General features: G+C 41.0%; 1 protein-coding gene across 1 annotated transcript; it reads right to left on the reverse strand.

The window, feature by feature from the left end:
* Positions 1–348: 348 nt before the first annotated feature.
* Positions 349–9163, reverse strand: PROCA1 (protein interacting with cyclin A1). The gene is made up of 4 exons (XM_072138263.1): positions 8490–9163; positions 4602–4734; positions 3102–3236; positions 349–1229 (listed from the first exon to the last, which is right to left on the reverse strand). The coding sequence occupies exons 1-4, from the start codon at positions 8941–8943 to the stop codon at positions 548–550; spliced, it is 1404 nt and encodes a 467-aa protein (XP_071994364.1). The 5' UTR covers positions 8944–9163; the 3' UTR covers positions 349–547.
* Positions 9164–16025: the final 6862 nt, after the last annotated feature.

Genomic DNA, 16025 nt, shown 5'->3' on the forward strand with positions numbered 1-16025 from the left:
CAGAGCAAAATTTTAAATAACAACTCATTACATATTATCTTATATTTTAAAGACCCATTTGTATATATATTATGCTGATTCCTGGAATACCCCTTTAAGCATGGACCCACTGTTCTGTCGATTCTCTATGGCACTGCTGGAGTGTTTAAGACCGTAAATACAAAGGTAATCTCTCCAGAACCTGCTGCTCCATGTATTTGGCAGAAGGGGCCCCTCACTCTTGTGATCCAGTAGGTCAGGAATAGAAATATTTGGGATCTTCATTTACCTCTAGCCTAATATTCCCATAATATTGTATGATAGTTGTTGTAATAATGCAGAGCAATATCCCGGAATGACACACTGTACTCATTGATAAAATCTTAATTTATATGTTACCATATGCCAGCAGCAGATTTGCATGGAATGTTTTAATGGAATGCACAGGAATATCTGAGACGTATTTAGCAGCAGAAGAGTTAATAACATATTACACATTTATAATTATATATTCACATTTACCAAGTACAGAGACAGAATAGTAAAATACATTGTAGCTCAGCGCTCACTATATGCCATCGGGGACACGAGACGCTTTCTTGGGTTTCTTCCTTCTTTCTTTTTTACCCTTTCCTTCCTTTCGGTTTTTCCTTTTGGGTTTTTCAGTGCTGGGTCTTGTTTCTTGTGGGGGTGTCGTCGTTATACCCTTGAACATGTCATTCTTGATGGTCGGGGTAATAGTTGTAGCTCTAGAATCTACATTCCTTATAGGTTCATCATTAAGGATATCATTGAATGGATCCTGTCCTATGTCCAGTATGGAGTCCATTGGTGTGTTCACCACCAAACCCCTCTCATTTTTGGCGATCTCCTCACCCCAGATGTCTTTAGCAGGAGATTTGACCTTTTCCTTGTTGAGCCGATTCTTTCTTTTACCTTTAAGACCTTTTCCCTTTTTGTTTTTCCTTTCTTTCTGCTTTGTCTTGTCTTTCTTCTTCTTTGCAGCGTTTGTTGTGGTGATCTGATCGGGGGACGTGGTCGGGCTGATTGTCACCATGATCTTCAGAAGATCCTCCGTTGCTTGCATGACTTGTCCTAGAGTTGGCTGTCCTGGTGGTAGCTCTAAAGATGGAGGTTGACTAGGTTCTTCATCCTTTGTCTGGACAGGCTTATCGATGAGATCTCCTCCGTAGTCATAAAGTCCAGACTCTCTAGGAACGGCGACTGTTATGTTTTTATACTTTTTACACCTGCATGGAAAGCAATGGGAACATTATAGATAATGGCTACATACACAAAATGGAACAAATCTGTGCAGCTTGCTACTCTTTCTGCTTCCTTATACTTCAGGTTTGCTATTTCTATTAACGGATTGTAAGAAGGTTCCTATAACAAAGCTGATTATAGGGTTTCTGCTGTAGTTCCACTACAAAAGAAAATCAGCCCTATATGCAGGGATGAATCTAAAGTCTGTACTGCCGGAGGCGAGCTAGAGAACTGCACCCCCTTCATCCTATCCAGCAGTAATAAATCAGATTAAACTTTTTTTTTTTGTAAGTGGGTTCTTCCATGCTGTGCTCTTACACTCTTGCATTGGGTGTGAAAAGACACTATTTTTAATCGCAGGTCACTGCACCCCTGATGCTGCCCTTCATCTTACTGCAGGTGGTGCTGCCTGAGGCAAAAGTGCTTCTCATTAAAGGGGATGTGTGTAATTTATAAAAACAATAGGGTTATTTCACTACTTCACTTACTACCTTACCACATATCAGTCAAATGACCATGAAGGTAGGTCTTTAAAGCATAAAGACCTTTTTAGAAATGAATAATGAAGATGGTGATAATGACCATAGGAACATATTTCTAGAATCAATTATATTACAGTGTCCTTCTTTTTCCTCTACCTTTCTTCCCTATTTAAGCAGTTTGTGTAAATCAGCTTTCTGTTCTGTATCCACTGAAAGCTGAGAGTCTGGCTTCAGTCCATGGATAGTCTAATCTCCTCAGAGAGCTGAATCATCAAGGGAAATATTCTTTAGGTACATAGAGAGTTAATCATTAGCCTCCTTATCTGTCTGCAGTGGAAAGTCCCTAAAATAGGGGTGTAACTACAGTGGTAGAAGCCATAACAGCTGCTATGTAGCCTGCAGTGTCAGGGGGCCCCGTCATCTGACCAGACACACTAAAGAATGGAGGATGTGCAGCATTATATACATATTATGTTGTACAGTATAATATGGATATAACTTATATGTGATTTATATATGCTGTATATGTGATGTGTGTATGCTGTACATCAGTATAGGACACTGTGTCCGTGTATATGTGATGTGTTCATGCACTAAATGTGTGTGAGTGTATAAATGACTGTGTGTATGAGAGAAGAACTATGTTTGTCTATGTATGTATGTTGAGTGTAATATGTATATGGGGGACCCCAATCAGAAGTCTGCTATGGGACTGCCTCTCCTAGTTACGCCTCTGCCTCACATACACTGCTCACTGCAGGAGAAAGAGCAGAAAACATCCAGAGAGCGGTTGTTTTAGATAATAAAGTATATATATTTTTTAAAAAACCACTATGACCTCCAATATTAATTTCTGAAATAAAAGGTCTAGTTATGTTTTAATATTGTTCGTGATGCAATCTCTGCAGTAGCTGGAGACTGTCAGAAACATCAAAATATTAAGCCTACGTGCAAATCATGATGAAGAAGTTGTAGTTTTCAGTCATCTCAATCATGTCTTGGTGGCTGCTTCGTGGTGCTGTTCTCTTATGGACTTGGAGATGAAATAGCTTAATTGTTTAGCTACTGACATTCACACGAACATATGGGGGACGTATATACGTCCCCCATACACTTCTATGGGCTCACGGCCCTGTACAGGAGCGGTGCGGTGCAGCACACGTGTCCTACATGTCCTATCTTTCTACGTAATATGGCGCCGTGCGCTGTATATTCCTGTAGAGAGGGGCGGGGGTGAGCTGCGCTCATCCCCTGCTCCTCTCCGCAGCGCGGATCTGTGCCCGCCGTACTACGGTATGGCGGGCATACATCATGTGAATGTAGCCTAACAGTATATGTGATGGTACAGTAGATTCCATTCTATCCGTTACTTACCAGCCATACCAATGCCTCTCCACACACTGCTCCGTAACGGAGAACTCAAAGCATTGCACCTGGATGACATTGAAGAAAGCCTGTCCCACTACACGGGAAGCCGTGTCATTCACTCTTCGAAGGCAATCTTTAAACCTAGAGAACGGAAATAATTAGATATTTCACTAAAACTTATCCTAATATTGAGTTTACCTAAAATTCTGAATAGACCAATGAAACTGCATGTTATAAGTGATGATTACCTTCCCAATACTGTGAACTATGATCAAGTAATTCAAGGGAAAATTTTAAAAAAAGCACCTAAAATCTTAAGCTTGTCATACACTCTATGGGGGAGATTTATCATTGGTTTCTGAGGTAAAACTGTTCTAGTTGTCCATGGAAACCAATCAGAGCTCAGATTTAATTTTATAAACATATGTGGGAAAATGAAAGCTGAGCTCTGATTGGTTGCCAGGGGCAACTAGAACAGTTCTGCTCTAGGAGGCCTATGATAAATCTCCCCCTGTGTAACTATTTCTCCCAGAACCCACACTTCTTGACAATCCCTAAACAGTGGACATCTTCTGGACCATTACCCCAACAAAAGCCCAGTTGGACATCAAGATGTTAAAGGAAATTTGTCATCCAAATTAAGCATGGATAAAGCAGGGACACTCATAGATCCAGGAATCATTCCTGTGGTAAATCTTCTTTTATTTGTCATAAAATCAACTTTTATAATGACGCTAATATATCATAATCACAGTGCCTGGATCTATGAGTAAGTGGCAAGCTTTGATTGATGGTAGATTTCCTTTATGTGTAAAAAGATATAAAAGATTCAGCATAAACCACTAAAATAAATTAGGCGCATCTTTAGATTACCAGATTAGGAAATCGGTGCCTTTGGGTTAATAAAATATGGAAGCTACAATTTTTTTAATTTGAATCTTCTATATTACAAATGTTCATTTACACAACCCAAGAAATACTTGTTTCATTATTAATTTTAATTTTGTGCCAACCAAAGGAACCCACATGTAGGCTCTTTCATTGTAGTTTATAGTCAAGGACATGGTCTGATATCAGTTTGTCCCTTTGTCTCCTCATCTTGTCCTTGCGGATGGTGCCTTGTTTTATGGTCCAGTGGTTAAACATTGCATTCCACTGATAAATCGGAGCGAAGGTCGCCATGATTGGAGGTTTCCATCCCCTGTTATTAATGACTGAATGTCCGATCAACCACACTGCCAGATACAGAGTCATAGGTACCATATATTCCATAGCCATGATCTGAAGCTTCTGAGCCCCCCAAGAGACACCTTATTTGTCCTCATAGATCCTGAGCCCTGGTACAACAGGCCCCCTTTACAATCTCTAAAGTTACATCTCGGGCTTAAAGTATATATACAAACCTATATTCCTCCATAGTATCTGCAGGCCCAGTATTGCACATATATCTCCATAGACACATCACATTAGTGCTTGCTAATGGGGAGGATATAGCAGGCCACTTACTGGGTGTCACACTGACAATGACTGATGGTGTGCCAGAGGAAGTTCCTGTAGCCATAGCTGGAGGTAAAGGGATGGATGACGTGTTCACAGTGATCGTGAGTCCTACAACATGAGTCCGTCTCTTTATGCTCACCTGTACGACAACAGAGATAAAGAAGACATTGAGAGAAGTTTCCAAATGATTGACTACTGAAATGGAGGATACATGCTCCCCCTATGTATAATATCATTGTTTTCATAGAACCAATAGTAAGCTGGGTTAATTATTTTTCAACGGAATAGGGTCACTCGGCCGTTTTAACCCTTTAGGGCTCTTTAAAATATAACTTTAATTCTTGTACAATTAAAAAAAGTGAAGAAGAGAGTAGAGGTTAGCCAACTTTGGTTTTTTGATCTCTTGATCTCTCAAGTTCCTTTTGAAAATATCTTAGCTTGTGTTTCAGTCTATCATTTTGGTTAGCATTCAAACGGGAAGATTTAGGGGAAGATTTAGGATTGGGGTAGGGTAGTTCACACAATGCACACATCCCACTCTGTCTATCTGCAGTATCCTATACCTGTTAGCTTTCCCCTCGTCTCCCTCTACACCTCGTTTTGTATAGAGCTCCTCCGTGCAAGAGCCTAGCTGACTTGCTATTTTGTTGGCTCCTCTGTATCTCTGCGTTAAAACCTAGCGTCAACCCCCCCCCCCCTCCCCCGGCATGTTTCACCACCTAGCGTGGCGCCCTCAGGGGTTTTAAGCTAAAAAGTCAGGGGAAAAAGTCTTACACAAAGTGGTTAAATTAAAAGTATTTATTTCAGTATTTAAGGTCCTTGGAGGCAGGAAGAACCTAGGCCCCTGGATGTCTACACTGCAGTCTGTTTTAGGTATTAGATGTTATAATTTTGAAAATGGTATAGAGGGCTTTATATAGATTATAGAAGAATATGGAGAAAGTTTTATAAATTATAAATATTTTTTATGTTGGGTGGGGGCCAAATATAAATTGTAGATCATAAAGGGCCAAATATAGATGATTGGGGAATTTTGAGGAGTATGTCTAGAATCAAGACAATGCGTAAGAACTGCAAGGTCCTGGCTACACCTCATGGCACTGCCTTGTTAGAGATGAAGGGTCCTCATTAGCTGCTCTTAGGGCAGGTTTCTCCTCCACCTCCCTGATTCCAGTCTGTGTTTGTAGCCTCCTGCCCTCTGCAGTCAGTCACAGCTAGACCCCCTTGGCTGTCATGGTCCATGGCTATTAACAATATTTATCAGTGTGTGGTCTTTTTTATGCCGATGGGTGGATCAGGGGGCCACCCAGACAGTTGAGAAACCTTAACTGGACGTCATAGTGATTGGCTGGTGTGAGGTATGAGATTTCTTTGCATAAGATTTTGCATCTAGAAAAATGTAGATTGTAACAATTTGCATTGTCTGTATCTCTTATTAAATTGCATCTGCATGTGGCCTTCAGTACAGGCAGTCCCCGGGTTACATACAAGATAGGGTCTGTAGGTTTGTTCTTAAGTTGAATTTGTATGTAAGTCGGAACTGTATATTTTATCATTGTAATCCCAGACAGAACTTTTTTGGTCTCTGTGGCAATTGGATTTTAAAAATGTTGGATTGTCATTAGAATCAATATTAACACTAAAGCTTCATTACAGACACCTGTGATAACTGCTACAGCTGATCATTGTAGCCTAGGACTAAAGTACAATAAATTATCAATATCCAGAGGTGCGTTTGTAACTAGGGGTCGTGTGTAAGTCGAGTGTTCTTAAGTAGGGGACCACCAGTACATGTTACTATAGAGTAGTCGACAACTATTGGACTATGGTCAGCATTCTGGTGGTGTGTCCTGGGCCATAGCCATCAGTTTTCATTTAGGTGCATTTTGCGGATGTGGTTTAGGTTTCTTTTTAAGCTTAGATTGTCTCAAATATGGTTACAATATCGCTTTGTTTAAGGGGTAATGTACAGGGTAGAGTGACTTATGACAACAGATTTAAAACTGCACCGTAGTGTTCTGAAAGTTGATACAGTCTCCAGCCATAAATAAATTCCCATTTGGGGCTCCAGGAGTGTGTATGGCAATGATGGGTAAGGTGCACAGGGATCATTAACGGCTCAGTACTAACACTGTATATGGGATTTAATCTTGTGTTTGAGTTGTCACTGGACGGAATAAAAGGGAACAGGACCGTTGTGTTACATATACTGGATATTAGTTTTGTAACTTATCTGTGATGTCATTTATTTTTATTACTTGCTTGTATTTGCTATTGACGCTTAGTATCTGAGTTTGTTGGAATCCAATTCCTTGATTTTATTTATGTATGATGATTGTAACATAAGTATAAAATAAAATCATTTTTATTGAATATATGTGGTGTATAACTTCTTTTTCTGTGTATGAATACCATGTTGAATTAGGCACACACCATTGGACCCATACACCTTAGTAGCCACAGTGGTCAGAAAGACACTTCCATTGCATAAAATGTAATACTGTGTTTGTGTGAAGATATGATAGGAGAGCTTCAAGTTAAACAGACATGTTTTGTTGTATTTTGACCTTTTCACCTTTAAAAGACATCTACTACCGGGATGAAGGACTGAAAAGCAAGCACACTGACATGCAGGGGTGTGCCCCCTCTGGCAGGATCCGCCCTTCTTTAAGCTTCTTATGCCTTGTTTATAAGGAAAAAATGGTTTTAAAAATTATGCAAATTATTTTGATCGGCTCCAGTCCCTTAGGCTCATTTGCATAATTGTAAAAAGCTTTTTTTTGTAAAAACCTGGGGATAAGAAGCATAAACAAGAGCAGGTCCTGACAGAGGGGGCACACACCAGTATGTCTGTGTGCTTGGGTTACAATCCTTCATCCTGGTGGTAGATGTCTTTTAAGATTTATCTATCTATCTATCTATCTATCTATCCATCTATCACTTCTATACATGTTTAGTTAGTATAGTAAGTAGTAGTTAGTTAGTAGGTTGCATTCATGTATACCTTATTCAGATGAATGGGTGAGTTTTATGTGCTGATATTTGCTCTGTGTGTGTGAATATACCCCTTGTAGTATATGGAAAAGTCTGGTTTATTTTACAAAATGAGTAAGAAGCTGTCACAGGACTTATCTCTGTGTGTGAGATGATGCTCCTTGTTCTTTCACCTACTTGTCCAATCAGTTTCCTTAGTATTCGATGTTTGGACTACTATTACATGTAACATTCTCCCATTCATTCTGCTCATTCAGACTCACCCCCTCCTTCAATAGTCCACTATTATCTATGTGGGAGAAAGACCAAGAAAACAGTGGGCACAAACACACTGACGTCTATATATACTGCTCAAAAAATAAAGGGAACACTCAGATAACACATCCAAGATCTGAATGATTGTTCTGTACAACGTTGAATCACATTGATTTTTAAGCGGACAGTTTGATTTCACAGAATTTTGCTCTATTTGGAGTTATTGTGTTGTTTAAGTGTTTTTCTTAATTTTTTGTATATATATATATATTAGCATTGGAAAAATAGTTTGTATTAATATTAATAGACTGATCTATTTCCCATAGTCCAGACATAGTAGGTGCAAAGTAAAGTATATATGAGTCCTCTACTGTTTCAATAGGATTACTGCTTTGCGTTCAAGAATTTATGATAATCTGCAAGGTTATGGTAAATTCCTGAAAGCTCTTAATGCAAACATGACAGATATGTAATTGCTGGCCAAGGTCTAGATCTGCAGCTCCTAGTGCTATGCCAAAATCATAAGAAGACTAAGAAAAATCACAAAACAAGTCCACACTGAAAAGTAACATTTTGCTGGATACGTCTCATCTATATAATTAAGCAACAATCCATAGAATAAAGTAGAGTAAAATCATTTCTTACCTAGATCGCTTTCCTGTTCCGCATTGTTCCCAGCTCCACACCACAGGGTCCCTGGATAGGTGAAGCCCCTCTTGACTCTGTTGTGCTTCCCTGTAGTAGATCCTTTCTGTCTAGATTTGTTAGACGAATCTGCATTCAAGAAGATCAGGCATGCCATTCTGATTTCTGCAAAGCCCTCAAAGCCAAGGTCCAACAAACCATCTTGTCTTCTTCTTTGACACTGGGAGATAAAGTCTCTGAGAGCATCAGCATCTTCATCCAAAGAGCAGGAGACCAGCTGCCTCCTCTTGTCCCACATGGAGGTCACCAGTTCTTCCCCATCAGTCACCTGGTACTGGACATGGTGGCCCTGGAAGGATATCCTGGAACATCCATGCACATCCACATTTCTCTGGTCACCAAGGGCTCCCAACACCCCATATACAAAGCAGAAGAAGAAGAAGAGAGGCGGCATCTCTCCCCAGGCCCCCAGCAAGTTCAGCACCACTATTAGGAGACAGCACCAGGCTGGAGCCAACTCTGCTTATAAGGGGATTTGGCAAGATGGTATGAGCACAGACTTTTAGGGAGGAGGGACTTGTGGATCAGTAATGTTTCTCTTTCTTTTAGCCCTATAATATAGCAGTTTTAGCAGCAAATTTCTGCTGCTGCTATGTGCTTGGGACATCTAACCTTATTCTACAATCCTGGCAGATCAAATGTCTAACCCTCCCACATGTATCTAGTTCTCTATACATAGGGATACAGATCTTTTCATCCATTGAATCTGGGACCTGTTGCTTTGTGAGAGCTGAAAGCTGTCCAATGAATAGAAAAAGGCCATTTGTACATCATCTGCAGCATTCAGGAGGCTGAGCGTCCCCGGGTAACTCTTTGAGTCTGAATAGGATTAAATCTGTACATGGAGATAGAAATAAAAGTCTCTTTCGAATATATATCTCCTGCTCAATATTTGTTTGTAACTTTATGCTTATTAATTTTTCATGATAAAATGAAAATTTTCAATTAAAACCTAAATATAAAAATGCAAAAACACAAAAAAGTAAATGGTAATGTCAAGGTAATAATGTTAGGGATGTAACTTTATAGTTCCACGTACTGGGTAATGCAGGGTCATCACTGGAGGAAATGATTACCTACATCCCAAACATCAGAGGTCTGAGCAACCTATGTGTAACCTAGTGTAATATATGTGATAAATTAGTTTAAAAAACAACTATAACAATAGTAGACTAGCAAGAACCCTGAAAATTCACTTTAAGGGGGTTTTTCATTGAAACCACAATGTAACGAAAATGGGCTACATTTGGATAATTAACATAATGAAAGTTTACTGGTTCAGATATTGCTGTGCCCTAATTTTCACTTCCTGGTATCTTCGAAAAAAACAGGAAATCATAAAGTTAAAGTGGGTCAACAAGACAGCCAGTGATTGGTCATCTATGAGCATTTCCTGTTTGTCGGGACAACATGCGCAAAACAACATGCGGACTATATGTCTATTGCAGCTCATCCTCATTAAAATAAATCTCCCAATACTAGATACCATCAATGGTCCAGTTTCTAATTATGGACAACTCCCTTAAGTGACTTTGTATCTGTTTTATTCACACTGACCATTGTTATTGCACATTAGGTTGACATTCCCGCCTATTCAAGATGTGGGAACTGTCAGAAATGTAACTTCTGAATTATTTGACAGCATAAGGTCACTATTCACATGTTCAGGATTTGGGACTAGCATTCTGCGGATGATGCATGTGAAAGGAGTTAGGTATGTCTAAGGCAAATCAGAATTGTGTGGACATTCCGTAATTTAGTCTCACATCACATTTTTGAGATATTTTAGTACATCCAACAGGTCTTCTTCCTTGAGTATTCATTTTACATACAAAGCTATAGCATATAATGATTTACTCAGAGGGGTTGACCACAACTACTGAAAGTTTATCAGGATAAGTACAATCCCCTAGTAGGGTCAACAATATTGTACAAAACCTTTTAAACTTCCTCTGTCGTCAGTGGCTTATGGGACTTCTGATGATGTCCCATGTCCTGTGACACTTCCAGTGGGGCCAGGAGGCCGAGGACTAACCTGTGCTCATTCCTGGATGCACAGCCCTTCCCTCAAACCAATCCCATGACATGCGCATGGAGTGGAGGGAGGAGGTATATAATAAGTGGTAATAAGTGGCGGTCAGTGCTCACCCCCTGACATCACCGGAAGTCCCAAAAGCGGCTGCCTGCAAGTCAAGTGACCCTCAGCTCCTACAGAGAGAAGAATTTTACCAGAGTAAGTACAATATGGATGATGCTACTAGGAAATTGTACTTATCCTTGTACACTTTGGTATTAGTGGTCAACCCAACCTATTTTTAGTTTTCACTTAACTTTTAACATTTGATGTAGCTTTGCAAGAAGTACAGTTGATAAAAAGTGATATGACAGGACACGACTACACAGGCTTTCTTTGTAGTCTGTAACCATGGAGACATAATAATATTTTTAAATACCTACAGTATAAAGATATTTTTTCAGCGTCTGAGCTGTTTTCTAATTGTTATATTCCAATAGTTATTATATAAAAGTTTCATATGTGACATGATGTTTCTGGTTTCTAATTTTCATTGTCCTAAATAAGAAATCAATTTTAAAATATTAGAATAATGTTGTACAGGAAGTCAAGTTGTTTTAGCTTTCTTTCCTGAACGAGTGCCTCTTTTGTCTATGGACAATGTTTGGTATTGCAGATTATCCCTACTTCACTGAATTATGCAATACCAGTTGTCTCCTATGGACCAGGGTGGCATTGTTTCAAGTCATTGAATTATAAACTTAATTTGAAGTAGCTTTCTCTGTAAGAAGTATTACGTGTACCACATATGACTTGTCTAGTTATCCCAATTTGCCATTGATTGAACACTGGAACTGAAAACTAGATGAGCCTTTATATTGAAGAAATGGACATAATTCAGAATTTTCAGCATAAAAAATAACCCTCCCATTTCAGCTGATCTGTCTTCTTGCATCGGCAATATGCATGAATGCTTCATAGATTCAGCTGTGAGTACAGACTACATCCTAGTGTACAATACTAATCCCCTTCCCAGTGAACTAGAGTTACCTCCTCAACTTGGTCACCTAACTCCCAGGGGCGGACGCTGGAAGTGTTGCTGTGGTGGTTTGGTGGTGTGATGCAAATGGACCCATAGGATTCCTCTTTTCTCAATTAGTCCCCAAGCACCACATCATTTGTCATTCTGCCTTTCATGTTGTTGTCTTTTATTATTACTATTCCCTCCGTCCCTGGGGAAAGGCGCCTATTGTGCTCTGTGGCACAGGCTGTGACCTATTTCTAGTCTGTGATCTGCAGGGAATGGAAAAGAAAGAGTCTCTTTATTACAGCACATTAATCAAAGTTGTATTAAGAGACCCGGCGAGTTTTCATGGGGGATTACAGAGAAAGCTGTGAAGTATGTAGATACATTCCACAGCTACGCGGCCACCATTGGTCATCTCCCATCAGCTGTTGTACTACCGGCCCCTCTGATGTCAGCAGATCCCTACTGAATTCTCATGTATATCAGATATCCACAGATATAGTCAAGGTTGTGCACAACAAAAATATAATCTATAAGCAGAGTTATTGACCCAAAAATGATTGGTCATGGAAGCAAATGATTCCTCACTATTTCCTAGGTCAGTGATGACACTCACTATGGGCACCCTTGCTGACACCCCAGCACAGAGTTAACCACACAGGACTCAAGGCTTCCTTCTGCAGTCCCAGGAAGCCCAAAACATGCCATGTTCAGCACCATTTTAAAGTAACTCAGTGCGGGTGGAGTGAGAAGGTGTGAACAGAGCTGGAACATCATTAGAGCTCCTACTCCTTGCCTCACTATTCTACCTGTTCAGAGGAACCTGGATGGAAGCTGCAGTGATAATCCAAATTTCTCCTTCTCTTTTCTACTGTATTGGTGTCCTATGGACATGCAACATCCCCCACCGGGGCCTAGCCTTTTCTTGGGGCCTAGAGACAGCCGGGGCCCGGAATACCTGAGTGGCTGGCGGTTGCGGCCTAGGCACGCTAGTGTCACGGTGCTTGGCATGGGGACCGGAGGGCTGTCCTACAGCCTGGCAGGTCTCCAGCAGGGTGGTGTTGGCAAGAATAGATGAGGGAGAGGATGCTAGAGTAGTTCTCCCTGGGGCAACCCTTTGGAGTCTGGAGTATGAGTCCCTGTGTGGGGCGCCCGTGATGGTGACAGCCATAGTAGCAGGGACCAGACAGAGGCAGACGTTGAACAAAAGTAACTTACAGTTCTTTATTGGAACCGACAGGAACAGTAGATAACGTGCCTTGACAAATAGTAGAATGCTGGAGATGCAGTTGGAGAAGGAGCCACAGGAGTAGATCACCAGCCTGGATGCAAGGGCAGGCTTGAAGGTAGCTGTGTCCTAGTAGGATGCTTCAGCTTGTCCTGGGTTGCTTCAGATATCACCCTTGAAGGAAGAATGATATCCCTTTGTTCTCACTAACTAACTCTCTCCACTCCACTCAGGCAGGGAGCTGAGCTCTCCTGCTCTGGTCTGGTGTGCTGACTGCACTGACTCTTCACTCTAGACCAGGGGTCAGGAACCTTTTTGGCTAGGAGAGCCATGAACACCACATATTTTAAATGTTATTCCATAAGAGCCGTACCATTTGCATATACCCCCAGTAGATATGTAGTTCCAGTGTCACTGGTGCCCCTGCGATCTAGGTCTTCCCGGGTTCCTATAAAAACTGGCGGCTACCAGATAGCCACAGCACATGCACCCCAGTAGATAGATAGTCACAGCAAAAAAAAAAAAATTCTCTTACGAGCACTCCCTGCAGCTCCTCATCGCTCCCACACTCTTCTCTTTGACCCAGGCTTAGATGATAGCGGCGATGGCACCTAGGTCTTACAAAGGACATAGGCAGCAGTAACATCGCTGCCTGTGTCCTGTGATCAGTCTAAGAGACACACAGCAGCCATCACTATTTATTAAAGATCTGTCTGAGAGCCAGATGCAGCCAACAAAAGAGCCATATCTGGCTCTCGAGCCATAGGTTCCCTACCCCTGCTCTAGACTAACAAGTCTGACTGAGCTGTTCAGACTCCCTGGTCTGACTCACTCTAGAACTTTCCTGACCAGGGGTTTTATTACTCCCACTGGTCAGGTGGTGGTTCCTCCTCCAATCGCATTCCAGCTCACAGATACAATATCAGAACACATGTGATTGGTTAACACAGATTACATCACATTCTACACTTAACTTCTGCCTTACCATGCAGGATCTACCGCTGCAGTGTTCCCCTGTGTTATGTAGTGACCTGCTGTGGGGTTGATCAGACCCTACACAGGCTGCAAGCTACATGGTGGGGCGTATTCGCAACAACCCCTCTGCCTTGCATCAGCAGGGGTGTTGCAGACATCAATATGATTGTAAGCGGTGACAGAGCAATGAGTAATAAATTGCTGTGTTGGCACTTTTCAAAAATGAGTGGATTTTGGTTGTAGTTTGGGCACTCAGTCTCTAAAAGGTTCCCCATCACTATCCAAGGTGGTCAGCCCATGTACAAAGGGGTACTAGTTAATTTGTATTACAAGTATCCTAGTGACAATTGGCTGGCAATCCTCAACTAAGGTTGTCTATTATGGCAATACTCAAACTGGGGTTTGGGGGTTCTGGACAACCCATATGATGTGTATAGAAGTGTCCTGGCTATACTAACAGCTTACACATAGGATTGGACATCCACTATTAACAAGGTACCCATGGGGAAATAGGATTCTTATAACTCTTGCAAAAAAGGCAGTACATGATAGAGATAAATGCTGGTTCTAAGAAGGGTTCACAATAAAATCTCAGAAAAACAACACATAAAATATAGCACTTTGTCTCTTATTTATTAAACTAAAACACAGAAGCAGTGAGCATTTCTCCCAACTTTTGGGCGAGAAAAAGAGTGACAAATAGCTCCTCCTCCTTTTTCTAAACCACACCCATTACCTGCCCATTGCCCCACCCACAAGCATAGTATAATATTGACCTTAATGGCCCCCACCTAGTATAATGCTCCCTTACTGTGCCTAAACCCCCTCTTTCATTTTATCCTCCCTCTACATTTAGTTGACACTTTTATCTCCCCAAACTTATATATATAACTATCTGTTGTCCTATCCCCACCCCTCCTATTACCTCCTGTCATCGATGCTGCTGATCTTCCAATTTCTGTGGCCCCAGTCCACTGTTCCAGGGTATTAAACAAAAAAAAATGTTACCTACCTTCGCTCATCCACCGCAGCAGTTTTACTTCTTCTTCTCCTGAGTTCACACTGTGACTCAGAAGAGGAAATGGAGCCAGCCAAGGGGAGGAACTACCTTCTAACATGACTCCTTTAGACATGTTAGGAGGTAACAGGGAGTTGATCCCACCAACTCCTGTCCCTGATGCTTCAGTTGCTCTGCAGCTGTAAAGTACGGGATCAGTAGGATGAGTGACAAACTGGGGGAGAGAGGGACAGCCCAGGACAATCTCCCAACTGCCCTGGAAGGCAGGACAGCGGTTGAAAACCAGGATTGTTCTGCTGAATCTGAGACAGTCGAGAGCTATGGCAGTGGGCTATGGAAGTAGCTTATTGCACCAGATTAATCATCCAGCATCAAACATAATAATTAATCTGGAGCAGGAGAGATATGTCTAGTTCTACTCTACACTGGTCTAATAATCAACAACACATTAATACATGTCCCTGAGTGTGTGAAAAATGACATCCTTACTGCATCCATAAGGAGAGGGTCTCTAAAAGCAGTTGATTAATTGATTATCAGCAAATGTGACCACCTCTTTATAAGCAGTAGTTAGGGCAGCGTCCTGGTTTGCAACATTAAGGCAAGATCAGCTATGATTGTAAAGAAACAATTATTATAGGGTTATGAGGCCATTGTTATAAGGAAATTTTGAATGCAGGTACAGCAATTTCACAAAGAGATTATGGAATTAGAGGCAGTATTTGATGAACATGTGTATTCAAGATATCTTTGCATGTAAATTTGTGGAGTATCCAAAGGATCGTCTTAACCAATTACACAGTGGTTTGTAGTTAAAATTCGAGTTAAATAAAAGATAAAGGAAAAACGGTATAACCAAACTATGGAGCAAGGCACAAAAAATTCAAAAGCAAGGCAGATACATTTTTAGGTCCATCATCATCCAGTCTGAAAGACTACGTCACATTCCCTGTTTATTGTGCTGGTCTGAGAGGTAGATGAAGGTTAACATGTTAAGATGTTTTGCTCAGATGTCTAAGTCATCCCATCAGCCTCCGATAAAGTTGTATGGGGCTGGTCTTCTTAGCCAGAGATTCTTTTCCAGTGGTTTATTTACTACCTCCTGGTTCATGTTTTCAATTTTTTAACTACTTTAATATCTTGTCTTGGAATGTTTGACATGCTCCAGAAAGTGGGTACACTCTTATCAGGGTGGTCTATATGCAGCAGACATG

The sequence above is a fragment of the Engystomops pustulosus genome, chromosome 2 (assembly GCF_040894005.1).
Source record: "Engystomops pustulosus chromosome 2, aEngPut4.maternal, whole genome shotgun sequence".
NCBI lineage: Eukaryota > Metazoa > Chordata > Amphibia > Anura > Leptodactylidae > Engystomops > Engystomops pustulosus.

Bases quoted from the DNA above. Each gene is read 5' to 3' on its own strand.
- PROCA1 (XM_072138263.1), bottom strand. From the start codon at position 8,943: ATGCCGCCTCTCTTCTTCTTCTTCTGCTTTGTATATGGGGTGTTGGGA. The intron at 4,735-8,489 runs GTAAGAAATGAT...GTTGTCGTACAG, and splicing joins GGAACAGGAAAGCGATCTAG to GTGAGCATAAAGAGACGGAC. The intron at 1,230-3,101 runs GTAAGTAACGGA...CTTTCCATGCAG, and splicing joins GAGAGGCATTGGTATGGCTG to GTGTAAAAAGTATAAAAACA.